Source organism: Sarcophilus harrisii, chromosome 1, assembly GCF_902635505.1.
Source record: "Sarcophilus harrisii chromosome 1, mSarHar1.11, whole genome shotgun sequence".
Taxonomy (NCBI): Eukaryota; Metazoa; Chordata; class Mammalia; order Dasyuromorphia; family Dasyuridae; genus Sarcophilus; species Sarcophilus harrisii.
The window spans coordinates 132,501,473-132,520,607 of NC_045426.1; the positions used below are offsets into that span (position 1 = coordinate 132,501,473).

Here is a 19,135-nt window from a genome sequence, read left to right on the forward strand (position 1 = left end):
CAGGCAGAACCTTGTTAAAATTTAATTGGGAAACATTAAAAAAATATATAAAACAAAAACACAGCACAGGATAGATATAAATGAGTGTAGTTCTAAGCCAACATGCCAGCATAAATCTATTTCTATCTTAAGTTTGACACCATTAGTCCAGAAAATTCATGAAGCATGTTACCTACTTCTTTACAGAAAGGTAGATGGACTTTAAATGGTGAAATTTGGCTAGGAGTGGGATCAGTCACCAATGCAGTAATTTGTTTTGATTGTACATCATTTGTAATTTTTTTTCCCCTTTCTCAATGGGGAGAGAGGATATGTGTGCAAGTAGGAGAGATGATTTTTTCCACTCATTGAAAAGAAAATCAAAGCATAATCTAAATAGAATTTGAATATAATCTAATGGATAAAACCAAGACTTATTTGTCAGCCTTACTCAAAGGAGTGGCTTTAAGACTTCAAACTTTAAGCATCATCCTGTTAAGAAAAGTAATTTGTTTAAATTTAGAGACATTACAAAATAGATTGTCATCTTATTGACAACAAAGACTCTACAGTGAAACAAGCTGTCATCTTTTCTCTAAAATCTCAAAAACAAATCACTAATTTGAAGGTTGAAATTCTCTTTCCTTTTTTGAGAAAAGATAACCTTATGTTATAGGGAAAGTAAGGAAGTCTTCAACATAAATTACAAGTTAATGGTAAACTGACTTTGGCACATACACAATTCTTATTTGTGGCAGTATTTGGATTTGCTATGTCAATATATCATCATGGCATTAAAGTGACCTTTCAGAGCTGGTCCAGTAGAGCATAAACTTCAGAAAACACACCATACCAAGCTGGAATGGCTTCAAATACAGACTTGGATGACTGACTATAGCTTCTTCATAAGAGGATTTTCTTATGGGATAACTACATGTTTTGTTCTATTGAAGAACACTACTTTAAAGCAATTGAATATACTTTGGAATAGTATAAGTTAATAAAGGTCAATCTTATATATAACTACATTAACCTCTATACTTTTTTCTTCTAACATATTTTGATTGAAAAAAGCTCACCATGTAAAGATGAATAATGATTAATCCCCTGTGGTCTTTGAAATGGCAATCCCTCATAACCAATATGGATAACAACAAAAAGTTTTCTAATAATTTTCCTGCCTCTTCTCTTTCCTCCACCTCAATCCTTCACACTATTACCAGTTATGATTCTTGTGCACTAAATGTGGAACTAATGACTATTTTTCTTAGACTACATTCTACCTACTGAATAAATTTAAGGACACCATGTTTACTACATACTATTCTCCAAATTTTAACTTAGAAAATTGGAGTTTTTTTTTTTCATTATCATTAGCAAGAAAAGCAAAAAGGTAGGACTCAAATGCAATGACATAAAAATTAATTTTGAATAAATTCTTTTTAAACCTGGGTGTCACTCTTTCACATCTTGGATAAAAGTTCAGTGGCATATTAAAAAATGCCCATTTAAATTCCTGTAAAATAACATTTAACTCAAATCTACTTTGATAAAAAATTAGTGATATCTTCACGCAAACCTCTCACATAAAAATGCATAAAAGTACTATTGTTATGAATAATAAACTTTAAAAAGGCAAACATTTGAAATGTATCTAACAATATATATATATATATATATATATTGTTTATATTACGTGAAAACAAAAAGTATGTGTGTGCATAGAGATAGAGATTGTTTACAAATCTATCTGACCTAGTCATCCAACACATGTTAGATATCCACAGCATTCAAAGGTGATTGATTCTAAAACTGGAGACAATATATAACTTGTCCCAGGTCTTAGCTCAGTTTTAAGAAACTGAACCACGCTAAAACTTTTGTAAATTAAATATTTAACAGCCATTAAAATCAATTTTAAAAATACAATTCACATTCTTCCTGTTCATAGACTAAATTAATCTTAATTCTGAAAGGTTAAGATAAATATAGCAACTTAAAAGTTGCCATAAAGTTAAAAGGTTGGTATTCCATGTTAGACATGACAGTCTATATAGAACAAATCTTGATAAAAGTCAAAAGATTATAATTTCCAAAATTATGTCTTATAACTAATTAGCAGACTCCATTAGGAAGTACTAATAAAACAACATATTCAATGATTATTAAAAATATACTATGTAAGTACTAGTAGTTAGCAATTAATGTAGTTAGTGTAATTTCATTTTATAAATATATATATTTCTGTTTTAAACTGCTTTAACATCAAATGAATTAAACATTTACTAATTTAGTTACAAAGAACAAAATCATTTGCACACATTAAAACCTAAAAATAATAAAGTATTTTATATTTAGATATATATATTTTTTTAAAATTAAAGCTGCACAACTACAAACAAGTATCCCCCCCCCCCCCCATTTGCTACTGCCAAATATTGTTAAAGGAATTAGGCACAATATTCTTACAAAAAAAATAAAAAAAGATCACTGTGCTATGTACAGTGGCTCTAAAGCAGAGTAAATAGTTTATTTGAAAATTTGTGCTGAAAATACACTCCAGTCAAAACATACATGAAAATTCTCAGAATATTGCACCACAAAGATCGATTTCTATCTTACTACCAATTTATAAAATGTTGCATGTAGAATTTCAATTTATTAGTGAATATGAGAAATAATAAAAAGGAAAGATCTGTCAGAATGCTTTCACACTAGTGAAAACTTGGAAGAGGGAAAGTAAGGAAAAGATACAAACAACATATACCTGACCAAATCTTTTCTGTTTTCATTCCCCAAACTGCTAATCAGTTTTCTGAAGTTTAGTGAAGCCTGCTACTTTCTCCACATTATCATGGCATCAATTCAACATGCATGACATCACTATGATATCAAAGACAACAATGTATAAAAGGGGGAAATCACTGTTAAAAAAATCTTCCAAAATCTTGAACTACACACATTTCAAGAAAAAAAAAAAAAAAAATGGAACAAATAAAAGATGGAGTCATATCTTAATGAAATCACATTTAAATTAGGTAAGTAGTATAAGCTTCTTTCCCCCCAATCCCAGTAAAAAATTCCTCTCAATGAGAAATCATCTATTTTAATGTCAAAATCTTTACATGCCAGAAAAATCTGCATTGTATTCAAAACTATGTATACATTTGTGGCAAAAACCTATACATCTTCCAGCTGTCAAGACAAAGTAAAAAACATGGTTGCATTAAAGCACAAAAAAATATAAATTGCTGAAAAGATATAAAAAAAGATTAAAAACCATTTTCATCTTGACTTCTTGAAGGTCTTCAATATTAGTTAGAATTTGCATACTACAACAGATTGTGAAAATTTTGATTCAACCTTGACAAATACAACCAAAAGTTCATTTCATTTCAAAAAGATCCCAGCTTAAAAAGCAATATACTGCAATAAAGTCTGTGCGTTTATTATACTATTTGTACAAGTACAATATTAAAACATCTTCAAAATAAAACTCAGTTTCTAGAAGGGATCACAATAACTTAGAAGAATATATCAGAATTGAATTTTGTAAGATTAATAAAGTATTTTAGAAAGTTCTATTTAATTGGTTCTTCTTCCTCAACATATAATAGACATTATAGTAATGTCCTCTATACAATATACACACCCCAAAATCTTCAACTTTAAAAAATACAATCTTTTACTAACCTCCAGGGACGTTATGTTTTACTTGAAGAGAATGTGTCAAAATACAATTCTAAATATGAAGGATCATAAAGAAAAAAAATTTTTAAATTTTTTAAATTTATATTAAGTAGATATATTAATGCTATGTACAAACTCCACATTTAAAGTAACGTACAACTCCAGACATAAAGCAGTGTTATGCTTCTTTTCAAACCAGTGTAGTTACTAAGTTGTTGTAGCAGAACTCACAACTACAGTAACTCTTTATGTAAGTTGCCATGATATTCAAATGGACACACTATCATCTGATTAGGCAAAAATGCATTGTATTTGCCTAATACAAACCTAATAAGTAAAGATATCTAAATAAAGGAAAGAAATATTTGGGGATAAGGAACAGTGCTATATTATTCATAAAACAAATAAAACTGAAAGTAACATATATAAGGCAAGAATATTAGATTCATAATTTGTTTATATTTATTAGCATACACATAATATTAAATTCCTCTAAAATGGCTTTAAATTTGTATTTACCAGAGCTATATGACACTGTTACTGGAGGAAAAAAAAAAAAAGAATACTTCCAGCTATAGAAACAAGTCTCTCAAAATCAGATCTTGAGGTGGTTAGCATTTTCTTCAGTTTATATAACACTATTTAAAAAATTAATCAAAACCTAAAGCTAATTGGGGAAATGTGATCCTTTAAAGGACTGAATTTTCCATGCTAATTTTCATCACAGAAACAAAAATCCCAAATATCTGGGCAGTTAAATACTCTGTAAATGTTATCTGCATTACCAATTTAAAACAGATACATAATCAATTGGCTAAAGAATCATGCTTAATTTAATAATGAATTGTCAAGATGTTACAAAAGGTGGAATATTTTTAAAATTGGAAAGCATTGCCCAATGTTTTATTTACAGTGTATGCCAACTCATCCCTTATGACAGAAAGAGCAATTTATATATAGAAAGTATTAGCACTTGCTATAAGAATTCAGCGTTAAAGATATCTGAATGCAGAAGCACTATTGTACTTAGACTTCTCAAACTTAACTAAAATGTGTTTACATTTTTATGTCTGAAGTAACAAGTTTCAGTTATAAGATAATGTAAGGGATAGTCTTTCAGATTGTTAAAATTGTTGGATGATTAAAGAACAAGCATTTATAGGAGTTAATCACTTTTTTCTAGGGAGTAACAAGCAAGTATTTATTAACTCAAATTCTAAATCAAAAATTTAACAAAACAGAAATATAAAGGCTTTTGAGGTAAAACAATAATATTCTACAAAGCCCAGTGTGCAGTAAAATATTCAAAACTCAAGTGAGCTTGAGAGACTTAGAATTCATTGTGTCTTTTGCATTATATACCATATAAATGTTGAAAAATGGACAATAAAATAATCACAATTCACTTCTTCATATTAGCCTATTAATCACGTTCCAATCTCTGTGCAAATTGCATTCAGAAAGGGCTATTGTTCTCAGTGCCATGATTATAATTTGATTACAAATGGAAGCATTTGGCTATGATTTCTGCATGCTTATTGCAATTAAAGAAATAAGCAAACTTTTATGTTTACTGTGCAAGAATTTTAATAAGATTTGCACACATCTCAAAAAACTCTATTGTGTGACTTCCTGGCCTTGGGGTTAAGTCAACTGTAGAAGAGTCAAGTGAAGTCACTGATGAGGTAAGGGAAACATCCGAGGATCTTCCTTGGGCTTCAGCATCTGAGTCATTCTTTTGGCAAGATCGATAATTGCTCACAGAACCTGATCTTTGTGGAGTAGTAGTTCCAGATTTGGCTTCAGTAATTTCATCTAGAAAAAGAAATTTCAATTCATCACATTTTGAAAATGAAAAAGTTTTATATATTAAGATTACACTTGACAAGTTTGTCAGAAAAATATATGCTTTTGATTTAAAAAAAAATATTTTTTAAGGCAAGTAATCCTCAGCCCACTCATAGTTCCCATTTATGATCATGAAATGCACTTTTGTAATCACTAGTCAGAGCCAAGTGTAGTCTGTAACTAGAGAGTAGTTCTGTTCTACACAAAGCTAACCAGAATTGAACACATACTTTGGTTTCATTAGCACCAAATGAATTCTTGAACATTGCTAGACAGCAGTAAAATCATTTTCATTGTAAGAAAATTCTGATTTTAACTTAAATGAATTAAAGAAAATATAAAAATAAGAAATATAATTTAAAACAAAACAATCACTAGCAATTCAATTTCATATTTATTCACCCACCTGTTCCTAATCAAATTTAAGTTCAGGGTGAGAATGAAAAACAGGAGGGAAAAGTCATTTACTGTTTACATCATTCCTTAGATGGATCATCTAATATAATGTAAAATAAACAGATGACTAGATCACAACCCAATAACCCTACCATAATATAATTTAAAGATCATAGCCTACTGATAGTAGATTACCAGTGTAAAACATTCACAGAAATGACTGAACATTTCTATAACATAAAATATATATTTATCATTTAGCAATCCTATACAGGCTTAGAAAAGGGCATTTGATCGTGTCTTTTCAAATATTAATTGGTTCATGAAAATTTTACATTTTCAACTGATGGGACTATGTAGGAACATGTAAACATTAAAAACATCTTTATAATGTTTAAGATAGAAGACAAAATCTATTATCTACAGACCAATTACAGAAACAAGTTTGGAGGATTAAACTGTTGGACAATCAGGAGAACCTAAATTCAAATCCCACCTCTGACACTAATTTTCCTTCCCAATAATTTCCCAAGTTCAACTTTACTCTATTTTCTATTCCTAAAACCCTAGCTCCCTTTTCCTATTGCGATTTACCTCTTGCCAAATTCTAATCCTAGATTATTCCCACTATGTGGGAATACTTCCACTACAAAGTTACTGAAGCTTCACTCCAACAAAGCAATTCCCTAATTAATTCTCTATCCTCACAAAAGCTACTCCAAACTTCTTCTATTCAAGTCTCATACAATATACATTTCCCACCCTTTTGTATATTACCTAATATTTTACCATGAAAAAAGAAATAATTATTAATTAGGCACTCCCTTAACCCCCTCAAATTATAACACCTACACTTCCATTCTTTCTGTCTCTAATCTTCAATATTTCCTTATTTATTGGTTCTTGTTCTTATACCCACAAACATGTCTGGGTCTCCCCAACTTTAAAAAAAAAAAAAAGAAAAACCCTCTCAAGATTTTACCATCACTGCTAGCAACTGTTTTTTATCTCATTTGCCTTCATCAGCCTTGAAAAAAGACATCTATACACAGTGCTTCAATTTCTTTTGTGATTCTCTTCTAAATCTACAGAAATCTAGCTTAACATCACTCAATTGAAGATTCTCTCTCCATACACCTGTTTCTATTAATGGATAATCAACCATTTACTCTTCTTTTGCCCTCTAAATTTCACTGTATTTCAACTTTCTCTTCTGGGAACTTTTTGCTTTTCTAATTTTCTCACTTAGTAATCTCACCATTTTCCATGGATTCAATTGTCAGATGATATCCTGGTATACACACATATACTCCTACCTGGTCTTTAGAATTTTAGAAGTGATTTTATGATATGGGAAACACTGGCACAGAACTGTCCAGCATGGCATGCCCTATGAGCAGAGCAGAATTGAGCTCAGAATAAACACAAGATATGAAAAGTTAAGAGAGTCCACCAAGCTCGTGTTGGTCTAATCAGCCACAGCAGGGTACACTGTAACTCAACTGATGTCATTTTGGTCCTCTTTGAGAACAAAGGACAACACTACCAAACTCTGTCTCTCTCCTGAATATTCCATAGGCATATCAAATACAGCACAGCCAAGACAGAATTTATTCCCCTTTTCTTCCAGCCTACCCTTCTTCCAAACTCCCTATTGTTGTGGGCACTACCACATTTACAACTATGGTAACAATCCTCAACCCTTACCCTCAATCATCTAAGCTACCTCTCCTCTACCTCTTACAGACATTTATTTCAACAGCTTCTTTTGGTCTCCCTTCCCCAGGTCTCTCCCCGTTCTAATTTGTCTTCTGTATAATCCCCAAGGTAATTCCCCAAAAGCTCCATTTAATAAATTTCAGTGACTCCCTATTACCTCAAGAATATAACTTGAATTTCTTTAGCATCTAAAAGTCCTTATAAGCTGGCCACTTTCTACCTTTCCAGTCTTCTTACACATTACTTCTCTCCAAATATTCTATGGTCTAATAACAATGGCTGCCACGCTGGCAGAGGATACTTTATCACCTGTCTGTCCCCAGTGTATCAATCTCACATCTCTTGAAATCCCTGGTTTCCTTCAAACTTCTTTCAGACACTATCCTCTACATTTTACCCATCCTCATTTCTCCAACTGCACATATTTTTTCTCTCAAAACTACGATATCCTCCATTAGAATATAAATTCTTCTATGCCCAAAGAGCTAGCAAACTGTGCATATTCTTTAATCCAGCAATATCTCTACTGGGTCTGTATCCCAAAGAGATCATAAAAGAGGGAAAAGGATTCACATGTGCAAAAATATTTACAGCAGCTCTTTTTGTAGTGACAAGGAACTGGAAACTGACTGTGGATGACCATCAGTTGAGGAAATGGCTGAATAACTTACAGTATATGAATATAATGAAATATTATTGTTCTATAAGAAATGATCAACAGAATGACTTCAGAAAACCTTAGAAAAACTTACATTACATGAACTAAATATTGAGCAATGTGAGCAGAACCAAAAGAACACTGTACACAGTACCAAGATTATGTAATGATCAAGTATGATAAACTTGGCTCTTCTCAGCAATATAATGATCCAAGACAATTCCAATAGACTCGGTTAGGAAAATGTCATCCACATTCAGAAAGAGAACTATGGAGATAGAGTGTGAACAGAAGCACACCATAATTTTTTTGGCTTTTCCTTTCTTGTGGTTTCTTCCCTTTTGATCTGATTTTTCTTGGACTACAAAGGGAAATATGTTTAAAATGTATACATAACCTATACCAGATTGCTTGCTTCTTGGGAAGGGGGAAATAAGGGAAGGAGGAAGAAAAAATCTGGAACACAAAATCTTACAAAAATGAATGTTTAAAACTATTTTTACATATATTTAAAAAAAATAAAATACTACTGAGGGGGAAAAATGTAAGTTCTTTTGAGGGTAGGGATTGCTTTGTTTTAAATCTAATGTTCTGTTTAGTTTTGTATTATTATGTTCTTACTCTTTTGGCTGCAACAAATTTTAAAAATCTAGGCAATAATCCCATACTTCCATTAGCAACCACAGAACTTTTGCTCTCCAAAAAAATAATATTGCAAATAATGTTTTACAATAGTCAAATTCTTTAATAAATAATAACTTGAATCTATATAGTTTTACTTTTGTTGATTTCCCATTTTTTAAGGTCAATGGCTGTTACACTCTTATGGCTACCTTCTTATCTTTAATCTTTCTAATTTTGCTTTTACTTTACCCTAAATAGTTGATAGCTTGCACAACTGTTTCCCTATTAAATGATATAAGGAAAGCACCTTCCACAGCATGAAGATTTTTTAAAATTTTAATTATTATTATTCTGACTTAGTCAATTGCATTTTTTTAATGGTACCATTTGGAAATCAATGTATCCATCACTTTCCAACACTCCTCTTGAAGAAACTATTCATAATGTTGAGGCATGAAGATTCTAAGCAGTAAATAAACCTATGCTCTCCCTCAGTTCTGTCAATCATTCAACAAAATATTTATTAAGAACTACTAAGTGCCAGGCATTGTGAATAGAAAGAAACGTCAAATCAGTCCCTGTCCTCCAAAAGTTCATATCTTAATGGAAGAGACATATGAAGATTACTTGATATGAGATCTAAAGGGTCTGGATAAAAGGCAATCTAAGAGGGGAAAAAGGACTGGGAAAGGCATCTTATAATAGTTGGGACTTGGACTGGGTCTTAAAGAAAGCCAGAGAAATCAAGCAGTACAGGTAAAGAATGAGTGAATTCCAGGAATTTTGGGTGGCAAGTGCAAAAGCATGGAGATAGGAGGTGGAATGTTGTGTTCAAGGAACTAACTACAGGCCAGTGAAGCTAGATCATAGTTTGTGGAGGGAAAGGCAGGAAGGGACCAAGTTATGAAGAGCTTTAAATGCCAAGCTGAGGGATTTATAGTTTATTTTGGAACTAAAAAGGGGCTACTGGAGTTCCCTAAACATACATATATGCTTTAGAAAAATCATCCTGAAATTAGAACAAGGGATAGTCTACCTTTCAGATTTGTGGAGAAGGAATTTATGGACAAAGAAGAACTAGAGAATATTATGAAATACATAGTGGATAATTTTGATTACATTAAATTAAAAAGATTTTGCACAAACAAAACCAATGCAACCAAAACTAGCAGGAAAGCAGAAAGCTGGGGAAAAAATTTTACAGTCAGTTTTTCTGACAAGAGCCTCATTTCTAAAATATATAAAAGAACTTACATTTATAAGAATACAAACTAATCCCCAAATAATAAATGGTCAAAAGATATGAACAATTTTCAGACAAAGTAATTAAAGCTATTTCTAGTCATATGAAAAAATGTTCTAAATCACTATTGATTAAAGAAATACAAATTAAGGTCACTCTAAGGTACCACTTCATATTGGTCAGATTGGCTAATAGGAAAAGATAAGAATATATGGTATTTGAATGTAATGGAATGGTATTGTTCTATAAGAAATGATGAACAGGCTTCCACAAATCTATAAAGACATATGTGAACCGATGCTAAGTGAAGTGAGCAAAACCAAGAAAACATTGTGCACAATAACAAGATTATGTGATGGTCAACTGTGATGGACTTGGCTCTTGTCAGCAATGTAGTGATCCAAGGCAATTACAATACACTTGAGATAGAGAGTGTCATCCACATGGAGAGAAAGACTATGGAGACTGTGGAACAAAGCATAGTATTTTCACCTTTTTATTGTTGTTATTGTTTGGGTTTTTTCCCCCCTTTTCTATATTTTTTTCTGATTGTGTGTGTGTGTGTGTGTGTGTGTGTGTAGCATGGCAAATATGGAAATATGTTTAGAAGAACTGTATGTGTTCAACTTATATCAGACTGCTTGCTCTTTTAGTTAAAGGAAAGACAGAAGGAGAGGGGAAAAAATTTGGAACACAAGGTTTTGCAAAGGTGAATGTTAAAACCATTTTTTCATATATTTGGAAAAAATTTTAAAGTCACCCTGGAACCTAAACAGAGAATAGATTAGGGTGATGAAAGACATGAGGCAGGGAAACTTTTTAGAAGGATACTGAATTAGTTCAGGTGAAATGTGATATTCTGGACTAGGGTTATGACTGTGTGAATTGAGAGAACAAGAGATGCTCTAAACATAGAAATGGCAAACTGTGACAAAAGACTGGTTACATGTAACTGATGATCAAAGAGTTGAGGAAAACTATGAGGTTAAAAAGTATGGGACACCAAAAGAGTGGTACCCTAGACAATAAAACAAAAGTTCAGAATGGGTGAGAGTTTGAAGGAAAAGATAATGAATTCTATTCTGAAAATGCTGAGTTTAACATGCATATAAAGCAGTCAGTGATACATGAAAGTAGCTTAAAGACACAGATTATGATAGATATAAAGACCTCAGAAAATGATAATTGAATCCATAGGAGGGATTCTATGGGAATCCAAGGGAAAGAGTAGAAAAAGGTGAAGAGAGCCCAGGTCAAAGAATCAAGGGATGCCAATGCTTAGCAGGCAGAACATGGATGAACATCCAGCAAAAGCAACTGAAGAACAGTAGAACAGTGAAGAAGGCAAGAGTAAAAATAGGAGAGAATATATGAGAGGAGGATGATGACCACTGTTAAATCCTATAGAGAAAGGAGACCAAGCCATTAGATATGACAATTACGAGATGACTGGTAACTTTGAAGAGGATGGCTTCAATTTAATAATGAAGTTGGAAGTCAAATTGCAGTAATTCTATTTTGAGTTGAGAAGTGTAAAACCTGAATGTAGGCAGTTTTCTCAGAGAGTTTACTCTTAAAAAAAAAAAAAAAATGAGTGATATCAGATAATAGCTGAGAGGTAGGGTAGAATTGACTAATGGAAGAAATAAGGATATATTTGTAGGCAATAGGAAAGAGGCTGAAGATAATAGTGTGGGGAAATCTAGATGATGCAGAGGACTGGACATGAAATCAGGAGGATCTAAGTACAAGTCTGGCCTCAGACACTTAACACTTGCTAGCTGTGTGAACTTGGGCAAGTCGCTTAACCTCAATTGCCTCCAAAAAGAAAAAAAAGAAAATGATAGTATGGTGTGGCCAATCTGCTGAAGGAGTTGGCAGAGGATAGAACCATTGGTACTGCTGGAAGGGTTGGCAAGATACCAATTATACTGAAATATAGTTACAAAAATATTAAAAGGTTAGGGACCCCAGGTTAAGAAATCCATGGGTTAAAGTAATTGATGAATTGTTTATTTACTTATTATTTTCCTGAGCTTAAAGATCCAAAAGGAAAAAAAATGACCAGAGGAAATTCCCAACTAAAAATCCTTCTTCATATTAGTTCCCTCCAAAAAAATCCTAGATGGCAAATAGCTCTTGAATATAGGAGTTAATCAATTATAGCTACACTACCATTTCATCTAGTTCCATAAGTTAGAATTTCTATGAAAGTCTTGAAAAAAGGGAAAACAATTTAAAAAAAAAATTAAATCGGTATAGCAAAATATACTAAAATATTCAAAGTTATATACAAGACATGGAGAACATAACATTTTATTCCACTAATCCCCAAATTTTCCAAAGGATTTTGAAATTTATAATTGTTTGGAACTTGGAATTTACTTTTCCATAAGAATAAATGTCAAATATAATTACTGGATTCTCAGGTCAAGCTTACATAACATATCTGAACTATTCTGCATTGACTATTAGTAGTAAGGAAACTAATTACCATGTGTAATGTTTATTTTTAAAAATTCATTCAATAAACATATTTTAAACATTGACACATCTACAAAACAAATTTCCAACATGGAATAATGCAAGAAGTATATGCTGTACCTTGCAGTTTGATAGAAAAGCTCCTTCTTTTTCTGCTATGGCTGACTCCCGGATCTACACTATTTTTAGTAGTTTCTAAAGTAGGAGATCTAAGTCACAGGAAGACAATTTATAAATCATGTTGTAAACTTTAAAACATGCAAAACCTTAAAATAATGCTAGCTTTTAACTATTATCAGATTACCAAGAAGCAAAAAAAATTCCAGGAGAAATTTGTTGGTCACAACAGGTTCTCCCTTTAACAGGACAGTTCATTCTTTCCTTTCCTCTGCTAAAATATAATGATTTTTCCACTTTTGAAACCTATACTGTAAATTAAAGTCACAAAGAACTGCTAACATTTGAGATTTATGTGGAGTAAAGTCTCTCACCTAGAAAGTCCCCAAAGCTTACCCCCGTTCTCTTTTCTTCCTTACCATTCTCTTCAATGATCTAAAAAAGGACTTAATTGGTAGTAATCCTAAAGCAACTGGCTGCAGAAGGAGAAATACATTCACAAGTCAACATGGAAGAGAGAAAAAGCCAGTAGTAATAGTAATCTGTAAGCACAGACAACAATTTACCACAGCCAATAAAGTTTCTGCCTAAAAACAAAAATCCAACAGAAAATTCACACTTAGATCAAATTACAATTGAATATAAGCTTCTACAAGAAAAGATAATTTTCATAGAGCAGAAGTATGAGATTTTTATATTATCAAATGAGTTATAGGTGTTGAAATGAGAAAATTCTAAATGCTATTTTTTCTGTTGTTGTATAGAAGAATCCAAACTTTAAGTCACAATAGATCTGGACACCCACATCATTTACTTTGAACTACATACCATCAATGCTTCGGAAATCCAATAAGTAAGTTCTACTGTCCACCTGGTATAACTGTAGACTCATTTTTGAATAAGTGCTTGTCACTGGATTCTTCCTTCGAACACGCAAATAATATGGGTTTACAACCTAGCATACCAAATGAAGAGGAAAAATAATCATGTACAATTACTCATGAAGACAATTTGTATATTTTATTAGGCCCAAAAAATATACAGTTTCTATACATTGTTGGGGCATCAAAACTTAACAGAAAATGTTTTGCCAACAATACAAAATTATCTAAATGGAGCTATAAAGCTGATTACATCCTTTGACTCAGTGCGTCTAGTAAGATGTTAATAGTAGAATAAAAATCATATATGTCCAAAAGTATTCCAAACAACACTAAGCATAGTAGCAAACCATTGTGAATATCCTATGTACCCATTATTGGGAAGCTGGATTGCACGGTGGCTAGAATACTGCGCTTAGAATCTAGAATACCTGAATTCACATCCAGCGTCAGACATTTAGCAGCTGATTTGGTGACCTTGGGCAAGACTCTTAACCTTTGTCTTAATCAACTGAAAAAGGAAATGGCAATCTACTTCAGTATTTTTGCCAAGAAAATCCCTTGGACACTATGTATGGTCCTACAAGATCACAAAGAGTTGGATACAACTAAATGACTAAACAATCACTACCAAGAACAAATGAAATGTAGTATTTGAATCAAAGGAAAATATACTGGGTCAGGAGAAATAACAAATATGAAAATAAAGAAATACAAGATACATGAAGTGATACAGCAAAGAAATGAAAGAACCAAAAGAAAATATATACTGACTACAACTACATATAGACCATAACAATATTCAGATATATATAAAGAAAGGTCATAAGGGAAAAAAATAAAAAAGCATGATTTTGTTATTATCTCTGTATATTTTTAAAACAAATCACAAATAGCTTTTTAAAAAATCCTCTCACCTTCCATTCATAATCCAATTGTTTAATTGAGCGACAAACTTCTGCCATGATGTCATTTGGTCTACTTTGACTTCGAATTCCCAAATGCCATTTTGCCCTCCTTACACCCTGGTGTTTGGATTTTTGAGGATTTAATTCATCCAATGTATGGCGTGACCTTGGTGTTTCCGCAACCAAGAATGGCACTCTTTCAGGATGTGGACGAGAAAAATGGTGATCATCTAAGAAAGAATCTGGTGGGCTTGTAGCTAAATAGAAATCTTTGGCCTCATTCATTATTCTCCTATTATCTATTATGAGGTGATAAGCAACTGCCAAAGGGTCCTGGTGGTTTCTGCTATACAGACAGCTGAGAACCTCTTCCTCTGTACATTCAAATTTTTCACATACTTCTTTTAAGGCTTCATCATCAATCATGGTTGAACTATATGATGGATCCTCAGGAAAGAGATACTTTGGAAGATCTTGTTTAAACCACTCATGTTCCCTGTATAAGAAAAAGAACAAAAATCATAGGCTCGAAGATTCTGAATAGTTTTCATGGAATACAAATAATGATTTGGGATCATTTCAAACATAAAGGGTTAATCATAAAGAGCAATTACATTTTTTAAAATATAAATTTCACAATACGTTCAAAGAAAATGCTTCTGTGTTCTATTTGGAATGGGAAAATAGTGATTTTGGAAAAGTTGAAATATACACAATTTAAATACAATGAAAAAAGCAAAATAATCTTTTTTATTCTTTACAAAGAACTACATGTTTTAAAAGAGCAAAGCCGTTAGGAACTGATCAGATCCAACTCTTTTTTTTTTTTTTTTTTTTTTAATTTAATAGCCTTTTATTTACAGGATATATACATGGGTAACTTTGCAGCATTAACAATTGCCAAACCTCTTGTTCCAATTTTTCACCTCTTACCCCCCCCACCCCCTCCCCTAGATGGCAGGATGACCAGTAGATGTTAAATATATTAAAATATAAATTAGATACACAATAAGTATACCTGACCAAAACGTTATTTTGCTGTAGAAAAAGAATCAGACTCTGAAATATTGTACAATTAGCTTGTGAAGGAAATCAAAAATGCAGGTGTGCATAAATACAGGGATTGGGAATTCAATGTAATGGTTTTTAGTCATCTCCCAGAGTTCTTTTTCTGGGCATAGCTAGTTCAGTTCATTACTGCTCCATTAGAAATGATTTGGTTGATCTCATTGCTGAGGATGGCCTGATCCATCAGAACTGGTCATCATCTAGTATTGTTGTTGAAGTATATAATGATCTCCTGGTCCTGCTCATTTCACTCAGCATCAGTTCGTGTAAGTCTCTCCAGGCCTTTCTGAAATTATCCTGTTGGTCATTTCTTACAGAACAGTAATATTCCATAATTTTCATATACCACAATTTATTCAACCATTCTCCAACGGATGGACATCCATTCAGTTTCCAGTTTTTAGCCACTACAAAAAGGGCTGCCACAAACATTCGTGACATACAGGTCCCTTTCCCTTCTTTATAATCTCTTTGGGATATAATCCCAGTAGTAACACTGCTGGATCAAAGGGTATGCACAGTTTGATAACTTCTTGAGCATAGTTCCAAACTACTCTCCAAAATGGTTGGATTCGTTCACAGCTCCACCAACAATGCATCAATGTCCCAGTTTTCCCGCATCCCCTCCAACAATCATCATTATTTTTCCTGTCATCTTAGCCAATCTGACAGGTGTGTAGTGGTATCTTAGAGTTGTCTTAATTTGCATTTCTCTGATTAATAATGACTTGGAGCATCTTTTCATATGACTAGAAATAGTTTCAATTTCTTCATCTGAGAATTGTCTGTTCATATCCTTTGATCATTTTTCAATTGGAGAATGGCTTGATTTTTTATAAATTAGAGTTAATTCTCTATATATTTTGGAAATGAGGCCTTTATCAGAACCTTTGACTGTAAAAATATTTTCCCAGTTTATTGCTTCCCTTCTAATCTTGTCTGCATTAGTTTTGTTTGTACAAAAACTTTTCAGTTTGGTATAATCGAAATTTTCTATTTTGTGATCAGTAATGATCTCTAGTTCTGCTTTGGTCATAAAGACCTTCCCCTTCCACAGGTCTGAGAGGTAAACTATCCTATGTTCCTCTAATTTATTAATAATTTCATTCTTTATGCCTAGGTCATGAACCCATTTCAGATACAACTCTTTTAAAACTAAGATATGGTTTCTGAATGCTAAAAAAAAACACTATCCTTTTAATTGAGATTTTAAAAATACTCATTTTAAAGAACTATTATTTTTAATTTTCCCAAGATAATACCAACTGATAATAACATAGTGTTATGGGCCAGAACTCTTAACCTGAAACAAAGGATTCTTACAAGGTACTAAATCAGTGGAATTGATAGAGATAATAGTTATCTAATTTAGCATGGTTCAGTATGACTGATTTAACCCAAACAAAGAGATATTATGGGCCAGAACTTGAAACTAGGTACTAAGTAAAACTGAGGAGACAATGGTTAAATCTAGTTTAGCATTGATTTAATCCTATAACAAATAATGGTTTCCCAGTGATATAATGATTGGTTTGTACTCAGTGTGGGGCATATAAGCTTGAAGCCTCAACCAGGGAGATTCAGAAGCCAGAGAAGGCAGGAAGGAGCTCAAGCTTTCAGAACCAAGGGGAGAAATTCAATTCGATCTTCAATGGCTGGCCTGGACTCCTGCACTTCCCCCACTAAGGACCAAGGCCAGACTGAAAGGCTCTCCAGAAAGCCCAGTCCCAGGAAGGAGATAATAAAAGATCTGGACTATAGGAAAGCTAACCGGGCCCCAGGAAAGGAGACAAGACTTTGAAGTAGACAATAAAGGATATGGACTTTAACGCCTGGCTGCACTTTTGGTGATTACTGAACTGAAACGAAGGCTGTCTCCAGAGACCCCAAGAAAACCTCAACAGAGAACATTACAACATAGCACTTTTTAAACATTTAAAATAAATTAAATTAGTCTTACAACAACTAAATACCTGGACGTGGACTAAAGAAGACCCTGTTAGTAATTGTGTGATCTTCAACAAGTCACTTAAGTGACTCAATTTCCCCATCAACAAAACGAGGATTAGAACTTATCTCTCAAAGTTGTAGTCAGGATAAAAATAAATAGCACATGTAAAGTGCTCTGCAAATCTTAAAAGCACTATATAAATTCTAGCTATTATAACTCCAGGAGATATGTCCTACAACTGTCATTACTCCTACTTAGTCTGATAAGATAAGAAAACTAAGGCAGCTCCAAGACGTTAATGGAACGGAATACTTTTCTCTTTCCATTCATGTCTCTGCAACACTAGCCTATTCATTCCTTCCAACCCTGGACAAAACTTTTCTCTACTCCTTTAATTTTTCTAAAGAAACAATTATTCTTACTTAGAAAGATTAATGAGGAAGACATTATTAGAGGAGAAAGATGAGACGGGAATAGAGGGAAAATAGACTACACAAAGAATTAAAAAAAAAAATCTACTCTTGAGAAGCTTATGTTTTATCATGGGATACAACATGTATATATATAAATTCATGCAGAATAAACAAAAGAAATGCAAGAAGTTAGGGGCACTAGTAGTTGAGGTACAAAGAATGATTTTGGAGAGAAGTTGGTATATGAATTATAGCTCAAAGGAAAAAAGGGATGCTTTGAAAAAGAGGTGAGCAGGTATAATCCCATACCTTGAATATATGTGGGATACATAGAGCAGTGTAAAGGCTCAAAGATTTGAGATGGATTATTGTGTGTGAAAACCGGAAGGCCAGTTTGGCTGGAGTGTGTGTGTGTGTGAAGAAGGGTTGTTATAAGAGGGGAAGTTATGAAAAGGAGGCTAAAACGATAGGAGGAAGTCAGGTTGTAAAGATTTTACAAAGCATTTTTTCTAATGCCACCTGCTGGAGTCCTTACTGGTTGTATTGCTTTTACTGTTAGTCTGCAATATCACTGCAGTTCCACTTAAACACTTAACATTAATTACCTTTTACAAAGAGATATTTACTTCAAAGGTATAGTAAAAACTAATATATAAATATTTTCCCCAAAACCTTGGGGGTGCACACTCTCTTATATTCCCATTAAAGTTCACATCCAGATACTCCTCTATTTCAGTTGCCACTAATCTGGGTCTTGAAATTCACATTCTGCATCAATACTGGCTGTAAAACCTAGCATCAGCATAAATTACCAGAATTCCAGAGACTGGCCCTCCTGGCCTTTTGAAACTCAAAGTCAGAGTCCTCTAGATCAATCTTCTTAAACTAAAGTGGAGGGACCAACATCGAGGCAATGGTGATTTCAAGAAGTTCTAAGAGCCATTATAGAACTGCTTCTCACTGTGTACTTTCAGCAAAGGAGCAAAAATATCCACCAAGGGTAAGCAATCAGAGAAAAAAATAAAAGTCTCCTATTTATCATGTAGTTAAATCAATATTTATTAGTGCTCTAATCTCCTTGCAAGGATCTTATTTCACACATCATTATGACTTTTCCAGAAGTAGACTCCCTGTCAAATTTCAAATGAGTTATATT

General features: G+C 32.8%; 1 protein-coding gene across 2 annotated transcripts in view; it reads right to left on the minus strand.

Annotated features, from left to right (window-relative positions):
- Positions 1-2,475: 2,475 nt before the first annotated feature.
- The window catches only part of PRKAA1 (protein kinase AMP-activated catalytic subunit alpha 1), a 68,532-nt gene continuing 51,872 nt past the window's right edge, over positions 2,476-19,135 (minus strand). For both annotated transcript variants that reach the window (XM_003759916.4, XM_031964485.1), the window contains 3 exons: positions 14,557-15,043; positions 13,587-13,713; positions 2,476-5,484 (listed from right to left, as the gene is read on the minus strand). In XM_003759916.4, coding sequence (XP_003759964.1) covers positions 5,240-5,484; positions 13,587-13,713; positions 14,557-15,043 — 859 coding nt within the window. In that variant the 3' untranslated portion in view covers positions 2,476-5,239. The remainder of the gene's footprint in view (positions 5,485-13,586; positions 13,714-14,556; positions 15,044-19,135) is intronic.